The 27,404-nt window shown below is 46.9% G+C and overlaps 1 protein-coding gene across 1 annotated transcript in view; it reads right to left on the bottom strand.

Moving 5' to 3' along the window:
* Nucleotides 1-4,632: 4,632 nt before the first annotated feature.
* Nucleotides 4,633-27,404, bottom strand: part of LOC115478339 (diacylglycerol kinase delta-like) — a 107,148-nt gene continuing 84,376 nt past the window's right edge. Inside the window, exons 3-4 of the mRNA XM_030215643.1 lie at nucleotides 5,442-5,522; nucleotides 4,633-4,722 (exon numbers count right to left, since the gene is read on the bottom strand). Coding sequence (XP_030071503.1) covers nucleotides 4,633-4,722; nucleotides 5,442-5,522 — 171 coding nt within the window. The remainder of the gene's footprint in view (nucleotides 4,723-5,441; nucleotides 5,523-27,404) is intronic.

Below are 27,404 nucleotides of genomic sequence, written 5' to 3'. Positions count from 1 at the left end.
ATCCCATGTTGGCGGTAGTCCCGAGCCTGAGTCTATCGAGTGGAGTACCTTTAGCAGCATTGGGGCCAAGAGCTTCCCAAATCGTTTATAAAATTTATTTGTGAATCCATCAGGACCCGGGGCCTTTCCCATCGGGAGCCTCTGGATAACATATGTAATCTCTTCCAATGTGATAGGTTGTGAGAGCGTCTGACTTGCGCTAGTTTCCAGTCTGGGAAGCTCAATGTCCTCTAAATATTGTTTTATCTCTGCTGGCGCTATCTCTGCCCCACCCGCATATAGCCTCTTATAATATTCTCTGAACGCCGACTCGATATAGTCAGTTTCTGTGTGAATCCCTCCTCCTTCATCCCTCAGACTCGCGATTATATTGCGAGTTGCTTGCTGTTTTAATTTGAAAGCTAAAAGTCTACTAGCTTTATTCCCAAATTCATAATGTATCTGCTGTGCTTTTTGAAGGTCTTCTGCCAAATCTGCCAGCTCCAACTCACACACTTGGGTCCGGAGCCGGTGTATTTTATCTCTAATTAACTGTTCATTCCCTCCTCCTCCCTGATGAAGTCTAGCTTCCTCCTGTTCTAATTGTCTTCTAATGTTTGTTTCCTTGGACATCTTTTGTTTCCTAACATGTGTCTTTAGTGCAATTAGATGGCCTCTCATTACCGCCTTAAATCCCTCCCAAACCATAATAGGCGACACTTCTCCTGTATCGTTAAATTGAATATATTCTTTAATCTTATTTTCTATATTTAATACATTAATCGGGTCTTGTAGGAGCGTATCATCTAGTCGCCACCCTCTTTTTCCCACCGGTGCTGTGGGCAACACTAGCTGCATAAGAATAGGGGAGTGGTCTGACCAGGTTCTAGGTAGTATTTGATGAGATCCCATCATTCCCGCCACAGACGCCTCCCCTAACCAAAAATCTATCCGAGAGAATGATTGGTGTACTGTGGAATAGTATGTATAGCTACGTTCTCGGGGATTTACCTGCCGCCACAGGTCTATTAGATGCCAATGGTTGATAAATTCTTGTAGTCTTGTTCTATCCCGATGGCCATACCGTATAGCATCTGAAGAGTTATCCAAGTGGGACTGTAAAGTAAGATTGAAATCCCCCCCCACTATTAGGGAACCCTCTATATGTTGTTGAAGTAGTTTATCTATCTCAGCTAAGAATCCCTCTTGTTGGGTATTGGGGCCATAAACGTTCACTAGTGTATAGACCCGTCCTGTTAAAGAAACAACTACCAGAAGGTATCTGCCTCCCTTATCTCTAATTACTTTTTGTATATTCCATGGCTTGTCTCCCGTGAATGCCATCAGCACTCCTCTACTCTTTGTATTGGCCCCGTTAGAGGCAAAGAATATGTGCGGGAATTTTTTATGACGACATAAGTATTCATATTTGGGCAGCAGATGGGTCTCCTGTACTAGGACCACATCCGCGCGTAGACGTAGCATTTCCCTAAACAGGAGCTGTCGCTTTCTGGGGATATTTAGGCCTCTGGTATTAAGCAGCAGGAGCTTAAGATCTAGCATTTTTCATCCACATATATCTCTATATAATATATTGATGCTTTATCTAATTCCACCCTCTGTCCTTCTTTCCTAGTCCCAGATTGTTGTGTTTCCTCCTCAGCTCTCACCCAACTCTCTTTCCTCCTCCACCGTGCATTACCCTCCCTCCCCTCTTCCCTCCCACCCCCCTGCCTATTAATGCTGCCCCTGTGCATCACAAAGGGCATCTAAGGAAGAAGTGTTGGTTGAATGTACACTTTACTGTGTCATCACAGGATCACATAGGTGCTGTTGATCAATGCCCCATGCCCTCTCTTTTTGGGCCCCATATCTTGATAATATAACAGTATAACAGTTTAACAGTTCAACTATACAACAAAGTCACTCACGGACATGAAATGCAACCTCTTAACATACTTCACCCTAATTCTCAGTAGGGTCAGACATGTCTTTTGCTTTTCCACCAAACTTTGGTCCAAAGGGTTTCTTCCCTGCTTTCTCCTTTCATCTGTCGGTCCTCTGCAGGGCAAAGTTCCCTTTTTATGGCACTGTGGTGGCCGACTTTTGGCGTTGCAGGCGCTTCTGGCCTTTACCCACTCGTTGCCATTTTGGTGGCAGCCCCCTCGATGGACCACGTTTTACCGCCCCCACCGAGGAGGACGCCTCCGCCATGTCCTCCACTGGCAAGATCTCACTCGCTTCTACGAGTGTTCGGATTTGGTGCATTTTTCCCTCCTTGTAGAAGACCAGTGCAAAAGGGTGTCTCCATTTATATCGGATTCCCAATTCCTGTAGTCGTCTGGTCACAGGTTTCAGGTCTGCCCTTCGCTTTAATGTAGTTGCAGCTAGGTCTTGGTATATTTCTACTGCGTAGGAGTCCCATTTAAAGTTTGGGGTCTGCCGTGCCGCTTTTGCCACTTGTTCCTTCAGTTTGTAATCCCGAAAGCAGACAATTATATCTTTAGGTAAATTCGCTCGTGGGGACCCCAACGCTCGATGGGCCCTTTCCAGGAGAATCGATGCCGGTTCCATTGTAGTGCCCCCCGTTGCCAGCAGGTCACTCACCAGTCTCTGTATAGTGTCCTCGCAGTCCAGATATGCAGGGGAATCCGGTAATCCTCGAAAGCGCAGATTGCTTCTGCGGCTTCGGTTCTCAAGGTCCTCCAGTTTGTCTAAAATCTGCTGCTGCGCCTGCTGGCTCTCAGTGGTGCGCTGCTCTAGGGTCTCTATCGATTCAGAGTGGGCATCTAATCGGGTCTCTGCTTCCTCAATTCTGGTGCCAAGCTCCCTTATTTCGCCCTTTAATTCAGCCCCCATATTGAGTAATTCACTCCGCATGGCTTTAAGATCAGACCTTATTTCTTGTAGCCATTTCTGCCACTCAGGTCCCATCTCCTCTTCTGTCCCCTCTTGATCTGCACCTGACTCAGGGTCTGTTCCAGGCAGCTGTTCGGTGCGGGGCAAAATCGTCGCCTGTTGTGGGCGATTTGATTGCACGGTCGCCATTTTGTTTTTACTTCGCGGTGTCGACGAGTAAGCAAAGCGGGAGAGATCGATCTTTTCCAACTCTCCCTGCATTCGATTCTCACGCTGTCTCCTTCACCTGCACCTCCGCTCTTAATGGGCCGCTACTCCGTTCGCGGATCGGGCTTTTTATCGTTTTTTCCCCATGTGTGACACGGAGCTCCGCTTTCAGGCAACCATGTCACCCGGTGACGTCACTTCCTCCCAACCCCAAGTAATCTTGAATGTTAGTGCATGAGTGGAGGGGTGGAATGGTTAGAGCACTGGGCTTGACATCCAGGGGTGCCCGCCCAGTTCAAATACCACTGCTGCTGCTTGTGATATTGGGCAAGTCACTTAACCCTCCATTGTCTCAGGTACAAAATTAGACTGTGAGCTCTCTAGAGACAGGAAATACCTAGTGCACCTGGAAATAACTCATCGTGAGTTAATACTGGGAAAGGTGCAAGCAAATTCCAGATAAATATGACTCCCTAGATTCATGGGCCGATGATCAGAAGCAAACGCTGGCACTAGAGGCCAATAGCGTAGTACTAGTGCATGCATTTGCTTCCATCCAATCAGAGCCGGCGAGCACGTGCAATAACATGCTCAATGAGCATGCAAATGCATGCTAAACAGGGCATTGTCTATTCCTCACCAATGCTCAGTGGGAAGTGCACCAAACATTGGTGCTGCTCCCACAGTAAACCCTATGCCAGCTCAGAGCTGGAGTTAGGGTTTGTGGAGCACTGGGGAAGAATAGGGATCCCTGTCCAGCATGTATTTGCATGCTAGCAGGCTTCCTCGTCCCCCCCAACAGGCACGAAACCTGAGCCCCACCCCCAAAACCAGCGACACAGGGGCTGGCGGTCCAGTGGAGATCAGCTGCAGTCCCCCCTCCTCACAAGGGCATTGGAGGAATGTAGATCCAGAGGATCTCCAGCCCACCAACCCCCCTCACACCCAAAAAATAAGGCCTTGGTGGCACAGTTGGTACTTATTTGGTTGGGAAGCCCCATCCAGCGCATCCCAGGATGCTCTGGGCAGGGTGCCGCCATTTTGAAGGCAGTGCTGAAGAGAAAGGAATGTGCTACTTCCTCCTCCACCACAAAGGTAAGGGGGGAGAGGGGCCGCTAGTCCACCCGGTGGGAGGTTTGGGCTTTTGGCCCACTAGGCCACCAGGACCTTATTTTTTGGGTGTGAGATGGGGTTACAGGAGGATCTCCAGCCCCCCCCCCCCCCCCCCCGTGCCCCTGTGTCAGAGAGGGGTTGGGGGACTCCAGCCCCCATGTCGCTGTCCTGGGGGGGGGGGGGGGGCACTAGGCCACCAGGGCCTTGCAGTTGGAGGGAGCTCCTGTGTTTGACAGGTCTAGGCTTTTGACAGCCCGGACCTGTCACACAAGTGCAGGAGGACTGTGCCTGAACACATGCTCAGGCAAAATGCTCCCGCACTTTTACTCCATGCTCAGAGATAATAGTGTGCTTAAATTTGCATGCTATTATCTCTGATCATAGGGGCGGTATAGCCCCACGCTGTTCCAGTGCTATTTTTAGAGCACTGTTTGGAACAGCACGGGGCTTCTGATCATCCACCTATCACAGTTCTCACTGTTTCTGTAACACTAAGGAAGTATCATCTGATGTGATCTCTAGAACATATACTCCTGAAATATCATTTTGTCTAATCCCTTTAATCTCAGAATAAAATTAAGCAATCATACAACACTTTACAAGTTGCATCTTTCATGCCACAAAACTATTTCTGCAGGAGATATATGCTATCAGACTTCTGCCATATGAAACACCGCCATCAACCCTCTAGGAGCCACACAGTACTAAACGTGACACTAAAACATGACTTCATACTTTAACAGACTTGTGCTACAGAAACTATGTGCTGCTCGAATGCTGCTCAGAGAAGCCAAGTGACACCAAAACTCTACCATGTGTCATCAGAGCTCTACTGTATTTAACATTTACTCAACATTTTTCCTTTATCAGAAGATTTATAATATATATGTATTAATTGTCTGGATTGGAAGCCACACTGAACCTGAACTCTGTTTGGGATAATGCAGGATACAAATGTCATTATAAATAAATAAATAAATAAATAAATAAATAAATAAATAAAACATGTACCACCAGGCCTCTGCCAAAGACACCATGCCCCATCAAAGCAGAAACCACATGCATCTGGACCTTTGCTACAGAAACCAAATTTCCTCAGATCCATAATGGAAGCCCCTTCCCATTGGAGATTGCTAGCAATGTCTGTTTTCTGCTAGCACAGTCGCTGCATACCTGCCAACCAAACTAATCTACCTAAGAGAACAAATATATGCAATATGATAAGAAAGCACCCAAGCTCTACAATTAAAATGTGGCAAGTACAGGGGAGCAAGAAAACTTACCGTGAAGCTGTTGTTAACATTTTTAGTGCTGGATTCAGCAACGCTGGCATCTGTCAAATCCACCTCATCAAAAATGATGGACTGAAAAGGAAAAGAAGAATCAGAAACTTTAGTGGGAGGTAAAACATTGTCAAGTATCCTGGGTGTGTGCTTGAGAGGACTTAAGACTAGCAAATAAAAAAAGAATGCAGCCTTGCAAACAAAGCATCAAGCTGCCAACAGCCAGAACCAGACTTTCCAGAATATATAAAAATATGTTCTTTAAACAGAGCACTCAGAGGAATACCCAGAAGAAGGAAACAAAGAAAGAAAGTAAATAGCAGCATGGCAGGACAACACACAGCATGCAATGCTGCAGCACACAGTAATGCACAACATGAGAGGATGCAAGGAACAGTAATACAGAACACAGAATAGAACACACAGGACCACTACAATAAGCCTACAACACACTATTTATTTATTTATTAGGATTTATTATAACCTCAACACTGGATGATACAACACAAAACAATGAAAAGCATCAAAGCAGACAATACACACTAACATGGAGTAGGCTGGGACGCAATACACACTAAGACACACTGAACCGGTAATGCATAAAATGGCAGGATAAAAGATATGTATGGTAAAGCAAAGATACTTACCTGTAGCAGGTATTCTCTGAGGACAGCAGGCTTCACATTCTCACAAGTGGGTGACGCCGATCCGCATTACCCGGTCCGGCATTTTGCCAAAGCTAAAAACAGAGCTCTGTGGAGCGTGAGCCGTGCTCCACCACACATGCGCGAGTGCCTTCCTGCCCGTTGCAAGAATGCGGTGTCTTCTATGGAAGCCATGTGGACCAGTAAACTCAACATCTGCCGAGCTGTGTCCTGCTGAGAGGCACGAACTTTGGATGCCAGCGAGACAAGATTGTCTGTCGAGCAGGGCTCGTATGAACTACAATCGCTGGACAGGGTGTAGATGGGATTGGGGGGGGGGGGGGGGTAGTTCAAAACAATGCAATCTATGCTGGATGTAAAGAGCAAATCATGAAGAAACTCCAAACTACCCAAAACACCACAGCCAGACTCATATTTGGCAAAACGAAATACGAAAGTGCCAAGCCCTTACGAGAAAAACTACACTGGCTTCCAATCAAAGAGCGAATTGCGTTCAAAATCTGCACCCTGGTTCATAAAATTATTCACGGCAAAGCCCCAGTCTACATGGCAGACCTTATAGACCTACCAACCAGGAACACAAAAAGGTCAGCACGCACATACCTAAATCTCCATTACCCTAGCTGCAAAGGACTAAAATATAAAACAACATATGCATCCAGATTCTCTTATATAAGCACGCAAATATGGAACGCACTTCCAAACGTCATGAAAACAATGCACGACCTAACAAACTTCCGGAAATTGTTAAAAACCAACCTGTTCACAAAGGCATACCAGAATGATCCAACCTAAACACCTGAACCCTGCAACACAATCGAAACTCCTACCAGAACTGGACAAAACTTAACTCTCCTTGAATACCTAATATACTCTGTCATCTATGAACATTAACACTTGACCACTCTGTATTTCTCTTACCAGAATTGGCGATCGCCATCACGGTTGCTATGTAAGCCACCTTGAGCCTGCAAATAAGTGGGAAAATGTGGGATACAAATGCAACAAATAAATAAATAAATAAAACAAACCCTAGTAGCTCTAGCACCTGAATAGTAATCCACATGGACTCCTGAGCATCGACCTCTGAGACGCCCTTCACCAGCCAATCATTGAGATACGGGAAGCACATGGACTACCACTCTGCGTTGCGATGCTGCAACTATCATTAGACACTTGATGAAGACCCTGGGAGCTGACATAAGGCCAAAAGGCAACACACAATACTGAAAGTGATGTGTTCCCAGCCAAAATCGAAGATACTTCTACTGAGCTGGAAGTATCAGGATGTGAGTATATGCATCCTTTAAGTCTAGAGAGCGTAGCCAATCATTTTTCTGAATCATTGGGAGAAGGGTGCCTAGAGAAATCATCCTGAACTTTTCTCGGACTAGAAATTTGTTCAGGGCCCTTAGGGCTAGGATGGGACGCATCCCCCCTTCTTCTTTTGCACATGGAAGTACCTGGAATAGAATCCCTGCCCTTCTTCGCCGGTGGAACAGGTTCAACCACATGGGCCTTTAGAAGGGTGGAGAGTTCCTCTGCAAGTACCTGCCTGTGTTAAGACCTGAATGAATGAGATCTCGGTGGGCAATTTGGAGGTTTGAGATGCCAATTAAGGGCATATCTGAGTTGGACTACTTGAAGAACCCACTGGTCGGAGATTATAAGAGGCCACCTTTGGCGAAAAAATGTTAGCCTCCCCCCCCCCCCCACTAGCAAGTCATCTGGGACGGACACTTTTACTGCAGCTGTGCTCTACTGGACCCAATCAAAAGCCCGTCCTTGCTTTGACTGGGGAGCAGCAGGAGCCTTAGGCACATGTTGCTGATGAGCACGAGCACGCTGGGGCTGAGCCTGAGTAGGCTGGTGAGTCAAAGGAGTGTGCCTACACCTAGAATAGTAGTAGGAACCGCTCCTTGGCTTGTCAAAACCCCTCCTAGCTGAAGAAGTGGATGCAGAAGGCGCCCAGCGGGAGAAAGAAAAGATTGTATCAGTATGCTTCTTGATTTGGTCAGCGACCTCCTCAACCTTCTCTTCAAAAAGGCAAGGAGCATCCACCAACTGTTGCTGAACAGAGCGCTCCAAGTCAGAAACATGCAGCCATGAGAGTCTGCGTATTGCTATACTTTGAGTAGAGATCCTGGATGCTACATCACAAGTGTCTAAGTGCCCCTGGCCAAGAACTTTCGACACGCCTTCTGCTGCTTGACCATATGGCGAAAAGGCTTGCCCTGCTCCGGAGGAAGCACATCCACCAAGTCCGATAGCTGTTACACCTAGTTTCGCAAGTAGACGCTCATGAACAGCTGATAGGATTGTTTATGGGAGATGAGAATTGAAGCCTGGTACATCTTCCTCCCAAAAGAATCCAGAGTTCTAGCTTCTCTGCCTGGGCGCCAAGACATAGTCCCTAGTACTCCTGGCTCTTTTGAGAGCGGATTCCACCACCATGGAATTGTGAGGCAACTGAGGCCTATCAAAACCAGATGTACAGTGGATCCGATACTGGGTGTCAATCTTCTTGGGCATAATAGGGACCGACAGAGGGTACTCCCAGTTTCTGATGAGGACTTCCTCATGTACCTCATGGAGAGGTGCAATCACAGCCTCCTTAAGAGGAGATGTATAGTCCAGGACCTCAAGCATCTTGGCCCTGGGCTCATCCTCCACTTTTAAATGAAAACGAACGGCCTCAGCCATTTCCTTAGCAAAAGATGGAAATGAAAGGCTCTCCAGCGGAGACCATCTCTTTTCAGGTGGTGGAGGGGAGGGTTCAGAAAGAATCCCATAAGACTCATCTGAAGAAAAGTTATCTGGGATCCTCCTCTGAATCCCATGTGCACTCCTCCTCAGTGTCGGACAATATCTCCCTATGGGACTGCAGAGACCGAACGTGCCTCAATGCCGAGGAACCATGTCCTCGAGAGAGGCGTTGAGAAGCAGATTCCTGTCTCAATTCCAGTGAAACATTCTCCACTAATGTTGAAGGGGTGCCAGCCTGGGTGGCAGTCGGCACCAGGGCCGCAAGCAGCACCGGAGGCCGCACTGCAGGCTGAGGGACAGGCGGGGCCACAACGGGATGTAGAGTAGGCGCAAGCACCCCTGGTACTGATACACACCACTGCATAAGGCCATCCAGCAGCTCAGGGAGCAAGGTCCAGATGTGCTCATCAAGGGCCGACAGCGGGAAAAGCTGGGGTGCCGGCTGAGGCACAGGTTGCAGAACTGCTGGGGTCGACGTGGGAGCAGGATCTCGGCTGCTTGGAGACAGACGCATTGGCACCTCCTGTATAGAGGGGGAGCGATCTTCTTGGCGCCGATGCTTCTCAGGTACTGAATACTTCAACGCCTCAGAGCTCCCAGAACCATGTGACGAGGGTGACTGATAACGATGCTTCTTGACCTTCGCCCGAAGCATGTCACCAAGGCTCCTCAGTGCCGATGAGGACGACGTTGAATTCTCATGTCACCTTGGGGTCGAGTCTGATGATGGACAGTCCAGGGGGGCCTGCACAGCAGGAGGCCTCGAGACAGGTGGAGACCCACTCGACACCTCACTGCACCCAGTGTCTAAGGGCCTAGAAACAACCATGCTTACCGATGTTCTCAATACTGGTGTGATGCTGATGCACCGGCTTTGGCTCCAAAAATCCTCTCTCGTTGAGCCTCTCAGGAAACCTCTTCTTCATACGACGACAGAGAACACAGTTAGCAGGACTATGGTCAGGCCCAAGACACTGCAGATAGTCCGACTGAACCAGGTACAGCGCTTGAAGTCACTGGGAAGCTTCGTAGACATGGATGGAAACTTTGCAGGCTAAATTAAATGACTCGATGGTGCCTGAAAAAGGGGCAAGGCCCGGCCTAAGTCAGGGCCTAAAAAACGGTCCAATGACAACAGAAAAATAAGAAAACTTAAACCTGGGTAAAATAAAACTAAGAAAAATAGAAGGACGGGTTTGAAATAGGCCCACATAAAGGAGCCACAACAGAAGGCAGAAAAAACAGCCGAAAGGCACTAAACAGCTCTCAAAAACCGGGCGAGTGAAGAGAGGACAAAAAAATGCACCTTCTCATGTGGAAAAAAGAGAACTGAGGAAACCGCATTAGCGCGATGGGAGGGAAGGCACTTGCACATGAGCGATGGAGCATGGCTCACGCTCTCACATAGCTCTCTTTTTAGCTTTGGCAAAATGCCGGACCGGGCGACGTGAATTGGCGTCACCCACTTGTGAGAAGATAGAAGCCTGCTTGTCCTTGGAGAAAGCACAGCACACCATGACAGTTGCAAATTTCCTATTGTCAGTTTCTGTTAAGTCCTACAGCAATCAGTTTCAGGAACACTGGGTAACTGAGCTTGAGTAGGGTAACTGAAACAAGTTAACGTAAAACCAGATTTTGTATCACAGTGGTTACTGTCCTGACCTTCGCTGCAGCAGTTCTTCAGACTATGTCCTACCTTAACATTTCTCCACCAATTCCTGGTATGAACCGCACATCTTATCAGTATTCTTTATTATCGTCTCTCAATCTCTATAATATAGAGACCCAAATAACAAGCAATATACTCAACAGCGTCCAAATTCCTGCAATTCTGCGGTCACAGGACAGAACACAAAATCAATTCCTTCTTGTAGAATTCCCTGTTCTATGGGGAACTGCCACTGAAACAAAGGGCTAGAGTTACCACAATGGCTCTATGAATACTTCTCCCACCCCCGCCCAGCAATCCCTGTGGCAGCAGTGGTTGCTCTGTCTTCTCTTCTTTGCTATAATTTGTGCAAGAATACCTTATTTTAAGCAGTGCCCTCTCCTTCTGCTTCCCAGCCTAGATTGTCGCACTTTGTACCAAGCAAGCAAGATAGCCCGTGCCCAGAAGCAGAGGGGTGAGGATGCTGCTTAAAATACAGGGCTGTTGATGGCCTCCAGCTGTCAAAGTGGAGTAAGTCAGGGGATACTAGCAAGTGAAACATGAGTGAGTGCCTGAGAGCTCAAAGAGAGAATGAATCAGTGGATGCAGGGCAAAGTACAGCAAGTCAGTAAAGGGAAGGAAGCAAGGGTAAAGTGAGTGAGTGAGTGAACAAGCGCAACTGAGTAAGGGCCTCTTTTACTAAACCACACTATCGATTCTCAGCACGGCAAATGCTCCACAGCTCATTCATTTTGAATAGGCTGTTTCGCATTTGCCATGCGGAAATTGCTAGCTCAGTTTAGTAAAAGAGGCCCTAAGAGAATCAAAAATATTGTAGAGTGTAACAAGAGACCAAAGTGCATTCCGTTTGTTTTTTTTTACTGCCACAGCACATTAAGCCAAGGACGTCATTATATTGTCTACAATGACTCCAAGTATCTTAAGTGATGATTCCTAAGAGAATCCAGCATCATTTATTTGTAATTTGTATTATTTTTCCTTATGTACTTGTTCACATTAAATTTACTTTGCCATTTACATGCCCAGTCCCACAGTCTTGTAAGGCCCTCTTGCAAGTCTTTGAACAATTTTGTACACAAATTTGATCACCTCACTTGTTTTCTTTCCCAGATCATCATTAATATAAAAAGCACAAGTGTTGAGTACAGATCCCCGAGGGACTCCACCATATAACTTTCTCTGACCAATTAGTCCTACTATTTTCTAATTAGTACCAATCAACAGTAAAAACGGTCTCAATTCATGACTGTTTAATATCTCCAGCAGTCTCTCATGAAGGACTTTATTAAACACCTTCTGAAAATCCACAGATACACAATTGGTTCCCCCTTATTCATGTTTTGCCCCTTCAAAAGACTCTAACAGACTGGTAAGGCAAGATCCATGTTGACTCTGACCAATTAAAACCATGTCTATCCATTTATTCAGTACTTTTGTTTTTCAGAATGACTTCTGTCATTTTACCTAGCACCAATGTCAGGCTCAGCCTGGATCCCTTTAGAGCACCATTTAAAAACCAGTTTTGATTGGCCACCTTCCACTTCTCAGATACCCCCAGCCAATTTTAATAATAAAGTTACTAACACATCTGTAATTTCATTTCTGAGTTCTATCCAAACCTTAGGTGATTTGCTAATCTCTAGTTTGTCAGTTTGCTATATCACCTCTTCCAGGTTCATAATGATTTGCTTCAGTTCCTCCAAATCATCACCATCAGAAGCTGTTTCTGGTGTATCGCCTATCATCCTCTCTGGTAAAAACCAAAGCAAAGAATTAATGTAGTACCGTAAATTATTTGCTTTGGTCTTTAGTAAACTCTCCATTAATTTTTTTTATCACCTAGGTCAGCTAACAAAACTGTACTTTCCCAGTTTTATGAAGTGGAATGGCATCCAGCTTTCAAATCAAAAAGAGTACCTCATAAAAAGGAATTGATAACAGTTTAAAGAACTCGGCCTCCAAATGTCATTAACTAATGTCCATTGGTCCTCTCTGCTAATTCCATGAGTGGAACCAAAACTACTGCTCTGTGTATCTCCTCCAAGGAGGCAGAAGGCTAGAGCACATATGAAGCTCAGATTGCTATAGCTGGGTGTGGCTGAAAGAATTCAAAGGAGCTCTATGTACTTTCTAGTACAGATACTTTTATTTTTTTAAAGGTACAGTAGTTGCTTGAAGACTATGCTGTTCACTAAGGTGCGCTAGCGTTTTTAGTGCGTGCACGAAATTATCACACGCTGCGTAGGCGCCCACAGGAATATTGAGGGCACCTACACAGTCAGTGCGCGCTAAAAGCATTAACACGCCTCTAGCGTAGATTAGTAAACAGGGCCCTACAGCTTTAATACCCTACAAAATCCAAAAGCCCAAAACTAGTAATGAATTTCAGCACATAATGCCTGCTTCAGGGAAAATAAAGTGAATTTTCATTAAACATCTTGCTTCTTCACTGCTCCTGAAGAGAAAACACAATCAGCACCATCGTTTAAAGGTCTACATCACCATCACATGACTGCTACGTCTTTTAAAAAAAAACGGGTCACCAAAAAAAAAAAAAAAAAGAAATCACGAAGAGAGGGAAATGGTTGCATTAGTATATCCCACTTTAATTCAATATTCAAACTAATTTGTTGCATGGAATTTATATTATAATATCTACCATTCTCTAAATGAGATAGATACAATTTCTTGTTACCACCTCATCACAACACTGGTATTATATCAACCAAAAACTAGGCAAGGTTCTCAAATCTGTAATTTAATTTAATTTGACATTTATAACCTGCTTTACCGACAAGTTCTAAGCAGTTTAGATTTAACAGTATGTTATCAAAAGATTAGCTAACATTAATTAGTATTAACTTACAGTGGAACTGTTCAGTATATAGTAAACAATATGACATTACATCTTATTAATTAGCTGGGCATGGTTGTGCATAATTGTTTATGTAAGATCATGTTTAATATGAAACTTGATAGTCTTTGGAACTCATAGTCTATAATGTAGATCCTTCGTCATTTTTATCAGGACAAGTTTAGGTTCCGTGTGAGTGTTCTACTAGGTTTAGAAGGTGGTTTTGTGTTTCATCTTCTGTGTCTTGTGTAGATATGGGGCTAGTTTTTCTGAGGTTAAGCCAAAGTGTTTCTGGAATAACCAAGTTTTAACTGAGTCTGAAATGCAGATAGTCTGTTATTAATCTTATGTCTCGCGGCAGTAAGTTCCACAGGTCTGCTCCTATGACAGGCCAAACCACGATGCCCAAGGGGCCTCATCCTTAAGACAGATAATATGTTCAATTATGTGTGTTTTAATCATATGTTTGGATTCCCCCCCCCCCCCCCAAAAAAAAAAAAAAATTATAGATTACATGGACAACATATAATGTAAATCACAAACCTACAAACACAATGGGAAAAACAACAGAGTACTATTTCTGAGAAATGGGATATTCAAACGATGTGCGTATATCTGCAGATACTACAAAATCCAGGAGGTCCTTGATCTGGGAAAGGGCAATAACAAGTTGCAGTTACAATGTTATATGTGAACTTACAAGAGACAAACATACATGAGTAAACTTTTGAAGTGTTATTGTTCCAGGAGAAAAAGGTAAAACCTAAATTAAATGTTCTTGATTTTGCGGACTCTGTTGGGAATATTGTACAATATGAAAACAAAGCTCATTTATCTGTTTGTCTGACACGTGACTTAGAATATCCACAGGCTACATTCTGCTGTCACTGAATGTAAATGATGCAAACAAACACTGACTTTCAGGGAGATTCCACTTGAAAGATCCCAGATGACATGAAAAGAAATTTAACAACCTATCATAATTAATGTTTTTCTGAACAGATGTAGCAAAAATGGAACACGCAGCATTCTTCTCTTTTTTTTTTTTGTAAAGGAACTACATGAACAGATAACACCATGTAACTCAAGATTTATAAATAGTTCTAGCTCTGACCTTGGACACTGACTGTGCGACACAAAATAGATCATGAACATCTCTGGAAAAGCTCCGGACTGGATAATGTCCAAGACTACTCCAATAAATTAAACAATATTGATAGACTTCTAAAGGCTGATAAGGAGGAATCTTAGAGACTGAGGAAAAATGATTATTACTATAGAAGAATTAAGTTGTGCTAGTCTGGAGGCCACATGATGCTGTGAACAGCAGCAGACGCACCTGGGATCGCTGCGAGGCCCGAATCCCTCCCCCCCCAAAAAAACACCCTTGAAAATTGACTTTTAGGTACCCAGACCGAAAGAGAAACGGCACAGAACGGTCCGAGAATTTATGGACAAATTTCTGACCAACTCGCAAACGCTGATGGCTGCTAAACCACCTCGCAAAAAATCGGGAGACGACAAAATGGCGCCTAACTCACCACTCAGGTCGACCCTGGCAAATCTTACGGCGGAGCTAACGGAAGCCGTAGTTAAAGCATTAGATCCTCGGCTACAGCAGCTCTCCGAGCAAATTGAAGGAATCGCACAGTCCACAGCAGATCTACATCGGCGCTCCGGAGAGCTCGAGTGCAGAGTATCGGACGCGGAGGACACGCTACAGGAGTACAAAAACAAAGTGGACGGCATGGAGGCCATGATTAAAGCCCAGCATGATAAACTGGAGGAGCTGGAGAACAGGGCGAGTAGAGATAATCTCAGGTTTGTCGGCTTCCCGGAGTCGTTAGCGGAGGCGTTGTTGGCGAAGACCCTGGAAACCTGGCTAATCACGCATTTCCCTGAGGTGGCCATACAAGGGGAGATAGCAATAGACAGAGTACATTGGGTGGGCCCGGTGAGATCGGATGCCACGAAACCCAGAGTCATAATAGCAAAATTTCATAGATACACTCAAAAGGCACAGCTCCTAAACTCTTTTAAAACTAAACGAGAGTCTGTGAAGTATGAAGGGCATCAAATCAGGATGTTTCAGGACTACTCGGCGGAACTTGCGTCCAAGAGGCAGGCATTTTCAACTATATGCTCCCATCTGGTAGAAAAGAAGTACCGTTTTATGGTGCAATTTCCAGCCACCCTAAAGATCCAGCACCTGAATCGCTGGCATGCATTCACAGAGGCAGCAGAAGCAGAAGAATGGGTAAAATCCCTAGAGCCAGTGTGAACACAGCACTCACTAAAGGTGTGTAGTGGGGGTCAGCTGGAAATGAAAATATTTGTTTACAATAAGTTGGATGGTTTAAACATAAATATAAGTTGGGGAGAAGATAACAGATGGGGGGAGACGGTTCCCAAACACCAGGTGAAAGACCCGGACAGGCTAATCCCTCAGAGAGAGAGAGGGAGCCTAGAGCGAGACAGGGGAGGGGAGGGTCATGGGGGGGGGGGGGGGAAGAGAAGATCAAAGTAACTGTGGGAGCAGTGAGAGGCAGGGAAGGAAATGAGGGGGAAAGAAGAGGGGGGAGGGGGGAGGAAGGAGAGAGGAAGAAGAACATCGGGAGTTGTAGTCAAGGCAGAAAAAAGTCAAATCATATTGCGAATTAAGGGGCAGGAGAACGGTAGTATAGAACCACAGGGGGTGGGCAGGGCCCCTGGGGTAGCTTCTCAAAGGGAATTGATGGAAGATGCGGAGAAAGAGCTAGACACATAAGTCCACATTACGAGTAATCTCCTGGAATGTCTCAGGAATAACATCTCCCATCAAGAGGACCAAGGTCTTAAACCAGCTTAAACATCATAAGGCCTCGATAGCCTGCATATAGGAGACCAAGTTAACAGACATAGAACATGAAAAGCTAAGGCAAAAATGGGTGGGAGAATGTTATTACTCGTCCTCGGGGGTTAAAAGAAGCGGGGTGGCGATACTAATAAAAAAAGGCCTTATGTGCAGCTCTAAACTGATATATAAAGATAAGGAGGGGAGAGTGGTGCTGTTGAGCTTAAACATACAGGGAATGCGGGTTTATCTGTGCGTGGTATATGCTCCCAACTCCCACGCAGCCACGTTTTACCAAACACTGATTTCATTGGGCCTCCAATTTACTGACGCACCATGGATATGGGCAGGGGATTTTAACAAAGTCATGGACCCACAATTAGACCGGTCGGGGAAGGAAGAACTTGAAAAGAGGGCTAGCTTGCAGGAGCTGGGAACAGCGTTGGGATTGGTGGACCCCTGGAGGTTATTGCACCCATCCACCATAGATTACACGTATCAATCAAAATCCCACGGGACGTGGTCACGATTGGACTACGTCCTAGTGGATCAATCGCTATTTTTTAGAATTGACCGAGCGGAGATAAGCCCCGCGGAAGTGTCAGACCATTCACTAATTTGGATAGACGTGGTGCACGACATCCCCGGGGAGAAGGGCTATACATGGAGCTTCCCCTCTTTCTTCTATAAAGATGAAAGATTTGCTACGCACATTAGAGAGCAATGGGACCAATATATAGCCACAAATGCAGAAACATGCACATTCCAAATAATATTATGGGAGGCCTCCAAAGCAGTGGTCAGAGGGGGGATTATAGCTTATATGTGTGCTAGGAAAAAACGGATAGTGGCAGGCATAATTAACCTAGAGCAGGAGTTGAAGAGGGCAAAACATAAATACATACAGCACCCAACAATCGAAAACCGAGATGCCTTAACGGCCACAACTGTGGAACTCAACTCCCTTATCCATGAGCAGACACAAAAACAGCTGACAGGGAGCCGGATGCATTTCCGTAGGTTTGGGAATAAGGCAGGAAGATTATTGGCCAAAGTGGCGCAAACGTAAAGGCCAAAGAAATTAGTGTCCTCTATTCTCCCCGGGGAAGGGCCCATGGGTTCATAGTATAGAGGGAATCACAGAGGCCTTCCACAAGCATTTTACCCAGATGTACGCTAGGGGTGATAGCCCAGAGGAGTAACTAACCATTGTCTATATAGAAGACTCCAGAATGCCCAAATTGGCACAGATGGGACGAGAAATGCTCTCCAGACCAATTCAGGCCCAAGAGATTCAAAAGGTACTTAAAGCCCTCCCCTTGGGATCAACCCCGGGTCCAGACGGATTCTCAGCTGAATACTACAAGATTTTGCCGGCACACTTTTGTGGGCCTTGATAGATTACTATGAGGCGGTGGTGCAGAGGGGCTCCTTTACACCTGGAGAAAATGAGGCACTGATAACGCTAAACCCCAAGCCGGGCAAACCTGAAGACCGAGTTGAATCGTACCGCCCAATATCACTTATTAACGTAGATTTAAAAATATTGGCTCGAGTACTGGCGGAACGGTTAGCACCTCAGCTGAAGGAGTTGATAGGGGAACACCAAGTGGGCTTTGTTAGGGGTAGACACTCAGGAATTAATGTGCGGAAGGTCCTTCTGTTAATTGCCCAGAGTCAAGACACAGAGACCAAGATGCTGATGGCCAGTCTCGATGCAGAGAAAGCCTTTGACAAAGTTAATTGGGATTATCTGTTTCGAGTGCTAACATATGTTGGTGGGGAAGGCTGGTTTCTAAAAGCAGTTAAAACCCTATATGAAGCCCCTTTGGCGAGGATTCTAGTAAACGGGGTCAAATCTCCTAAAATTGAGGTGCAGGCAGGCACAAGACAGGGATGCCCGTTATCCCCATTATTGTTTTTAATATACTTGGAACCATTGCTGCGCACGATAGAAGTAGATCCAGACATAGAAGGGGTTCAGCTCCCGGGGTAAATTGTGAAGGTACTAGCCTTTGCGGACGACCTATTTCTTACCTTGATAAACCCACAGACATCGTTACCGAGGTTGTTAATGTCTATAGAGGAGTTTGGGTTCCATTCAGGGTTTATCTTGAACACCCAGAAATCGGTAGCCCTTCCTATAGGCCCAGAACTAGTAACAGAATGGGAAGGTCCGTTCCCACTACAATGGGCACAGGGAGCAGTAACATACTTGGGGGTTCAAATACCGGCTGACCTCAAAACACTTTACACCTTGAATATAGACAAAATGAAGAACAGAGTGGGGAGGACACTCCACAACTGGCAAGCACTTCCCATCTCACTAATGGGACGAGTGGCTCTCTACAATATGATCCTGTTTCCTACATGGATTTACGCTTTCCAAATGCTGCCAATGTATCTGAGCGGAAAAGACGAGAGATGGCTACATAAACAACTCAACAAATATCTGTGGCAAGGCAAACGAGCGCGAATGTCCATCAAGTGAGTCATGCTTCCACGAGACAAAGGAGGACTGGGCCTATTGGATCTGAGACTCTTCTCGACTACGAGCTCTATGCGACACCTTTCAGACTGGTTTTGGAACAAGGAATACTTTACCAACACGCAAATAGAGACACAGTGTTTTCGGCATCAACATTTTGCAAGTTGGTTGCATATGCCCTCAGACACCAAAAAGACCGTGGGGGCGGCGACTCCAATTTTTCGACCTCTACAACGGACGTGGAGATGGTTGATAAAACACTATGCATTGAGCACGACGTCCTCACCATTATTACCAATTAGGGGTGATCCAGCATTCCCTGCGGGGAATACGTCCAAGACATTCAAGAACTGGGAGGAACATGGAGTTAGATATGTGTTCCACGTGGTGACTGAGCAGGGTACAATAAAGCCATTCGAAGACCTGTGTGCGGAGTTCAAGCTGGACAAGAAAGATACATTCGCATTTATGAATTACGACATTATATTCAGTCCCTTCCCGGCTCATCGCTAAGCGCGGGAAGCTGGGAGACATACAACACGTTGTTGGGTCTGGATGATCGAACACGGATACAACTTAAATGTTTTCACTACCTTCTTCGGGAACATGCAAAGAAATATGAATATGGCAAAGAAGCGAGACAGTGGACAACAGAGTTGGGAGTAACCGTTACAGCGGAACAGCTGGAAACTTGCGTACAAAGGACCTATAAACTGACTGAAAATGCATGTTGGCAAGAAACGCAATATAGGTTTATACTACGCCTTTACGTATCACCACGCAGGGCCTATAAAGCGACACTAAGAGACAATGACTACTGTGCAAAGTGTGGTTTAGCAAATGCTCACCTAGGCCACATGTTTTGGACATGCCAAAAGGTACATAAATTCTGGAAAGCCTTGGAAGAACAGGTGTCAGCCATGTGGAAAACAAAATGGCACCACTCCCCGAGACAATTATTTCATAGATTTACAATACAAAGTCACAAACCGGCTGGCATGGAAACCTTTTTACAGAGGACAGTATTAATGGGGGAAAAGGTGATCTTGCAAGTTTGGCTGTCTCCAGAAAGCCCAACAATAGTGAAGTGGCGAGCACTCATGATTCATATGTGTTCTTTAGAACGGAGAAGAATTAAGGACTTAGCTTCCAAAAAAAGGAGATGATTACTGTAAGATATGGGCCCCATTTTGGGAGACTTTGACTGCAACGACAAAATGTAGAATATTAAACTCTTGAAAAGTGAGGGAAGGGAGGGATAGAGGAGGGGGGGAAATAGGATATGGGAAGGGAGGGGAAGGCGGGGTAGAGGGAGGGAGAGGGCAAATAAAAATAAGGAACTGTTTTGGTTGTGGGGAATGTTATTTAGACTGTATTCTACATGGTTGTTTTAAGTTTCCTTGTGTACCGATGTGAATAAACAAGATTTATTAAAAAAAAAAAAAAAAAAGTGTGCTAGTCTCACACAGTCACAAGAAACCAATCACCACAGAAGAGAACACTAACGTTCCACACCGAAATTTAGTGTATTCCACAACAACATGCGTAACTTAATTGGCTTAACAAGTTAATCAGCATTAACAGCACTTAACAAGCAATAACAAACACTAATTGGCAATAAAATGAAGATACATACCTGTAGCAGGTATTCTCCGAGGACAGCAGGCTGATTGTTCTCATGAATGGGTGACGTCCACGGCAGCCCCCAAGATCGGAAATCTACCTAGCAACAAAAGTTTGCTAGAGCCTTCGATCGCGCGCAGGCGCACGCACTGCACATGCGCGGCCATCAGCTTCCCGCCCGTCGTGCTAGAGTCCCATCAGTTTGATGATAAAGCAAGGAAATCCAACTCCAAAGGGGAGGCGGGCGGGTATGTGAGAACAATCAGCCTGCTCTCCTCAGAGAATACCTGCTACAGGTATGTATCTTCATTTTCTCTGAGGACAAGCAAGCTGCTTGTTCTCACGAATGGGGTATCCCTAGCCCCCAGTCTCACTCAAAACAACAAAGAAGGTCAATTGGGCCTTGCAACGGCGAGGACGAAACAAGAATTGACCTATGAAGAAAACATCTAACTGAGAGTGCAGCCTGGAACAGAACAAAAATGGGCCTAGGGGGGTGGAGTTGGATTCTAAACCTATAACAGATTCTGCAGCACCGACTGCCCAAACCGACTGTCACGTCGGGTATCCTGCTGAAGTCAGTAGTGAGATGTGAATGTGTGCAGCCTTGCAAATCTCTTCTATAGTGTCTGACTTCAAGTGGGCCACCGACGCTGCCATGGCTCTAACACTATGAGCCGTGACCTGACCCTCAAGAGTCAACCCAGCTTGGGCGTAAGTGAAGGAAATGCAATCTGCTAGCCAATTTGAAATGGTGCGTTTCCCGACAGCAACTCCCCTTCTGTTGGTGTCGAAACAAACATTTGGGCGGACTGTCTGAAGGGGCTTGCCGCTCCACATAGAAGGCCAATGCTCTCTTGCAGTCCAATGTATGCAACCGACGTTCAGCAGTGCGGGTATGAGAACAGGGAAAAAATGTTGGCAAGACAATTGATTGGTTCAGATGGAACTCCGACACCACCTTTGGCAAGAACTTAGGATAAGTGCAGAGGACTACTCTGTTATGATGAAATTTAGTATAAGGAGCATGGGCTACCAAGGCTTGAAGCTCACTGACTCTACGAGCTGAAGTAACAGCCACCAGGTCAAATACTTCAGATGGCAGGAATTCAGTGGCTCAAAAGGAGGCTTCATCAGCTGGGTGAGAACGACTTTGAGATCCCATGACACTGGCGGAGGTTTGACAGGGGGCTTTGACAAAAGCAAACCTCTCATAAAGCGAACAACTAAAGGCTGTCCAGAGACAGGTTTACCCTCTACACATTGATGATAAGCACTAATTGAACTAAGGTGAACCCTTACAGAGTTGGTCTTTAGACCAGACTCGGACAAATGTAGAACGTATTCAAGCAGGGCCTGTGTAGGACAAGAGCGAGGATCTAGGGCCTTTCTGTCACACCAGATGGCAAACCTCCTCCATTTGAAAGAATAACTCCTCTTAGTGGAAGCAAGCAAGACTCGGGAGACACCCTCAGAAAGACCCAAGGAGGCGAACTCTATGCCCTCAACATCCAGGCCATGACAGCCAGAGACTGAAAGTTGGGATGCAGAAGCACCCCCTCGTTCTGAGTAATGAGGGTTGGAAAACACTCCAATCTCCACGGTTCTTCTGAGGACAACTCCAGAAGAAGAGGGAACCAGATCTGACGCAGCCAGAAAAGGAGCTATCAGAATCATGGTCCCGCAGTCTTGCTTGAGTTTCAGCAAAGTCTTCCCCACCAGAGGTATGGGAGGATATGCATACAGGAGGCCTCTCCCCCAATGAAGGAGAAAAGCATCCAACGCTAGCCTGCCATGGGCCTGAAGTCTGGAACAGAACTGGGAGACCTTGTGATTGGTCCGAGTGGCAAAAAGATCCACCGAGGGGGTGCCCCACACTTGGAAAATCTTGCGTCCCACGTCCGAGTTGAGCGACCACTCGTGAGGTTGCATTATCCTACTCAACCTGTTGCCCAGACTGTTGTTTACGCCTGCAAGATACGTGGCTTGGAGAAGCGTGCCGTGAGCGTGAGCCCACAGCCACATCTGGACGGCTTCCCGACACAGGGGGTGAGATACGGTACCCACCTGCTTGTTGACATAATACATGGCAACCTGGTTGTCTGTCTGAATTTGAATAATTTGATTGGACAGCCAATCTCTGAAAGCCCTTAGAGTGTTCCAGATCGCTCGCAACTCCAGGAGATTGATCTGAAGACCTGATTCCTGGAGGGACCAAGCTCCTTGACTGTGAAGCCCGTCTAGATGGGTTCCCCATCCCAGGAGAGATGCATCCGTAGTCAGCACTTTTTGTGGCTGATGAATTTGGAAGGGACGTCCCAAAGTCAAATGGGATCGAATTGTCCACCACTGAAGGGAATTGCGGAAGTCGGTGGGTAGCTGGATTGCATCCTCTAGATCCCCTGCGGCCTGAAACCACTGGGAAGCTAGGGTCCATTGAGCTGATTGCATGTGAAGACGAGCCATGGGAGTCACATGGACTGTGGAGGCCATATGGCCTAGTAGTCTCAACATCTGTCGAGCTGTGACCTGCTGAGATGCTCTGGCCAAGGAAACAAGAGACAGAAGGTTGTCCACTCTCGCCTCTGGAAGATAGGTATGAGCTGTCTGTGAATCCAGCAGAGCTCCAATGAATTCTAGTTTCTGACCTGGAAGAAGATGGGACTTTGGGTAATCTATGACAAACCCCAGTAGCTCCAGGAGTTGAATAGTCATCTGCATGGACTGTAGAGCCCCTGCCTCTGAAGTGCTCTTCACCAGCCAATCATCGAGATAAGGGAACACATGCACTCCCAGTCTGCATAGCGACGCTGCAACTACCGCCAGGCATTTGGAAAACACCCTGGGCGCAGACACGAGCCCAAAGGGCAGCACATAATACTGAAAGTGCTGTGTTCTCAGACGGAATCATAGATACTGCCTGTGAGCTGACAGTATCAGGATGTGTGTATAAGCATCCTTTAAGTCCAGAGAGCATAGCCAGTCGTTTTTCTGAATCATGGGAAGAAGGGTGCCCAGGGAAAGCATCCTGAACTTCTCTCGGACTAGGTATTTGTTCAGGACCCTTATGTCTAGGATGGGACACATCCCCCGTTTTCTTTTGCACAAGGAAGTACCTGGAATAGAATCCCAGCCCTTCTTGCCCTGGTGGAACGGGCTCGACCGCACTGGCGCTGAGAAGGGCGAAGAGTTCCTCTGCAAGTACCTGCCTGTGCTGGAAGCTGAAGGACTGAGCTCCCAGTGGGCAATTTGGAGGTGTGGAAGTCAAATTGAGGGAGTATCCTAGCCGGACTATTTGAAGAACCCACCGATTGGAGGTTATGAGAGGCCACCTTTGGTGAAAAAATTTTAACCTCCCCCCGATCGGCAGATCGTCCGGCACGGACACTTTGATAGCGGCTATGCTCAACTGGAGCCAGTCAAAAGCCCGTCCCTTGCTTTTGCTGGGGAGCTGCAGGGGCCTGTCTGGGCGCACGCTGTTGACGAGAACGAGCTCGCTGGGGTTGAGCCTGAAGGCTGTCGAGAAGGTGGATTGTAAAAAGACAGGTACAAATTCAAGATAAGGTACAAATTCAAGGTAAGGTATACACATATGAGTTTATCTTGGGCAGACTGGATGGACCATGCAGGTCTTTTTCTGCCGTCATCTACTATGTATGTTACCTGATGAGGTAGATGCTGAAGGCGCCCAGTGGGAGAGATTGTTCATAGCGGTTTCCCGCTGATTGAGCTGTTCGACCACTTGCTCGACTTTCTCACCAAAAACATTATCCCCCCGGCAAGGGACATCTGCCAGCCACTGCTGGACTCTATTATCCAGGTCAGAGGCACACAGCCATGAGTGTCTGCGCATCACTATACCTTGTGCAGCGGCTTTGGATGCAACATCAAAAGAGCCGTAAGCACCCCTGGACAGGAATTTATGACACGCCTTCAGCTGTCTGACCACCTCCTGAAAAGGCCTGGCGTGCTCCGGAGGGAGCTTATCCACCAAGTCTGCCAGTCACTTGACATTATTCCGCATGTGGATGCCCGTGTAGAGCTGGTACGACTGAATCTTGGACACGAGCATGGAGGACTGATAGGCCTTCCTCCCAAAAGAGTCCAGAGTTCTAGATTCTCGTCCCGGGGCCGCCGAGGCAAAATCTCTAGAACCTTTGGCTCTCTTGAGAGCAGAATCCACAACCATAGAGTCGTGAGGTAACTGTGACTTCATCAACTCAGGCTCCCCATGGATTCAATACTGGGACTCAGCTTTTTTGGGAATGGTGGGATTAGATAGTGGTTTCGTCCAGTTCTTCAGCACTGTCTCCTTAAGGACATTATGCAGAGGAACAGTGGACGACTCCTTAGGTGGTGAAGGATAGTCAAGGACCTCGAACATCTTGGCCCTGGGCTCATCCTCAGATACCACTGGGAAGGGAATAGCCACAGACATTTCCCGCACAAGGCGAAGGAGTGGGATCAAAAGGAAGACCACAAGACTCCTCAGAAGAGAAATATCTGGAATCCTCCTCTTCTCCCCACGAGGCATTCTCCTTGGTGTCAGACAAGAGTTCACGAACTGCAGTCCGAAACCGGACCCGTCTCGACTCCGAGGAACCATGTCCTCAATGACAACGTCGAGAAGTTTCACTCCTGTGCCGGCGGCGATGAAGCTCCCTCCAGCGAGGTCAACGGGGACTCAACCTGGGTGGCAGCCGAGGCCGAAGCCGCAAGTGGCACTGGCATTGGGGATCGCACCACAGGCACAGAGCCATCAACAGTACCAAAGGCGCAAGCACCCCCAGTATCGGAACAGACTGACGCAGCAGCTCCTCCAAGAGACCTGGAAGAATGACTCGGAGGTGCTCGTCCAGAGTGTCTGCCGGGAAAGGATATGGGGCCGGTGCAGGAGCCGGAGGCAGAACCTGTGCAGAGCAAGGAGGCGGTACCGGACTGTCCAAAGACCGACGCACCGACACCTCTTGGATGGAGGGTGAGCGGGCCTCCCGGCGTCGACGCTTCTCGGGTGCCCGGTCCCTCAACACCCCGGAGCTCCCGGTACCATGGGTAGAAGGAGATTGATGCTGATGCTTCTTAGCCTTTGCTCGATGCACAGCATCGGTACTCCTCGGTACCGACGAGGAGGACGTGGAATCCACACGCCTCCTCGGGGTCAGGTCTGAAAGTGGTCGGTCCCGATGGGCCTTCCCAGCAGGAGCCTTCGAGACAGGTGGAGACCCACTCGATGGCTCACTGCTCCCAGCGTGCGGTGGTCTCCGGACAGGTATTACCTGCTCTCCCGATGTCGATGCCATCTCTAGTGCCGATGTCGCTGACCTCGGTACCGCTGCTGACGTCAACGCTGAAGTGTCGGGCAAGGCTCCAAACAGACGTTCCCGCTGAGCCTGTCTCGACGCCTGTGTCCGCTTTTAAAGTCGTTAACTCGCGACAGGATTGTGAAAAATTAGAGAAGGACCTTACGAGACTGGGAGACTGGGCGGCTAAATGGCAGATGACGTTTAATGTGAGCAAGTGCAAGGTGATGCATGTGGGAAAAAAGAACCCAAATTATAGCTACGTCATGCAAGGTTCCACGTTAGGAGTTACGGAACAAGAAAGGGATCTGGGTGTCGTCGTCGATAATACACTGAAACCTTCTGCTCAGTGTGCTGCTGCGGCTAGGAAAGCGAATAGAATGTTGGGTATTATTAGGAAAGGTATGGAAAATAGGTGTGCGGATGTTATAATGCCGTTGTATCGCTCCATGGTGCGACCGCACCTTGAGTACTGTGTTCAGTTCTGGTCGCCGCATCTCAAGAAAGATATAGTAGAATTGGAAAAGGTGCAGCGAAGGGCGACTAAAATGATAGCGGGGATGGGACGACTTCCCTATGAAGAAAGGCTAAGGAGGCTGGGGCTTTTCAGCTTGGAGAACAGACGGCTGAGGGGAGACATGATAGAGGTATATAAAATATTGAGTGGAGTGGAACAGGTGGATGTGAAGTGTCTGTTCACGCTTTCCAAAAATACTAGGACTAGGGGGCATGTGATGAAACTACAGTGTAGTAAATTTAAAACAAATTGGAGAAAAGTTTTCTTCACCCAACACATAATTAAACTCTGGAATTCGTTGCCGGAGAACGTGGTGAAGGCGGTTAGCTTAGCAGAGTTTAAAAAGGGGTTAGATGGTTTCCTAAAGGACAAGTCCATATACCACTACCAAATGGACTTGGGAAAAATCCACAATTCCAGGAACAACATGTATAGAATGTTTGTACGTTTGGGAAGCTCGCCAGGTGCCCTTGGCCTGGATTGGCCGCTGTCATGGACAGGATGCTGGGCTCGATGGACCTTTGGTCTTTTCCCAGGGTGGCATTACTTATGTACTTATGACACAACTTACACGCATCTGGGCGATGGTCGGGCCCAAGGCACTGGATAAACCACGAAAGGGGATCGGTACCTGAGATTGCCCGGCTGCACCAACCGTACTTCTTGAAGCCGCTGGGAATCCTTGATGTCATGGATGGAAAAATAGCGGCTGCGAAGTCAAAATTCGCGATGGTGCCAAGAAAAAAGGGCACAAAAAAGAGAAACGCAAACGCGCAGCCCAAAAGGGGCCACGACGGCAGCGAAAGAAAACTTAATAGGGCCCAACTGTAAAAAGTAAGGGAACTACCAGAAATGTTTGTTTTCTGTTTTTTTTTTAACTTTCCCAACAGAAAACGAAGAGGAAAAAGGAAAAAAAAAAAAAAGCACGAAAACTCGCGACCAAAACGAAGGCTTTTTCTCAGGGCACAGAGAGAGACGGTAACACAACCGCTCTCTACCATGGAAAAAGACAAAACTGACGGGACTCTCGCACGACAGGCTGGAAGCTGATGGCCACGCATGCGCAGTGCGTGCTATCGAAGGCTCTAGCAAACTTTTGTTGCTAGGTAGATTTCCGATCTCGGGGGCTGCCGTGGACGTCACCCATTCGTGAGAACAAGCAGCCTGCTTGTCCTCGGAGAATTAAAATTTACGTGCACAACTTGCTAAGCATATTCTCTAATGAACTGCACCTAAATTCTAATGCGC

This window comes from Microcaecilia unicolor, chromosome 10, assembly GCF_901765095.1.
Source record: "Microcaecilia unicolor chromosome 10, aMicUni1.1, whole genome shotgun sequence".
Lineage (NCBI taxonomy): Eukaryota > Metazoa > Chordata > Amphibia > Gymnophiona > Siphonopidae > Microcaecilia > Microcaecilia unicolor.
This window is presented reverse-complemented; position numbering and strand designations above follow the sequence as displayed.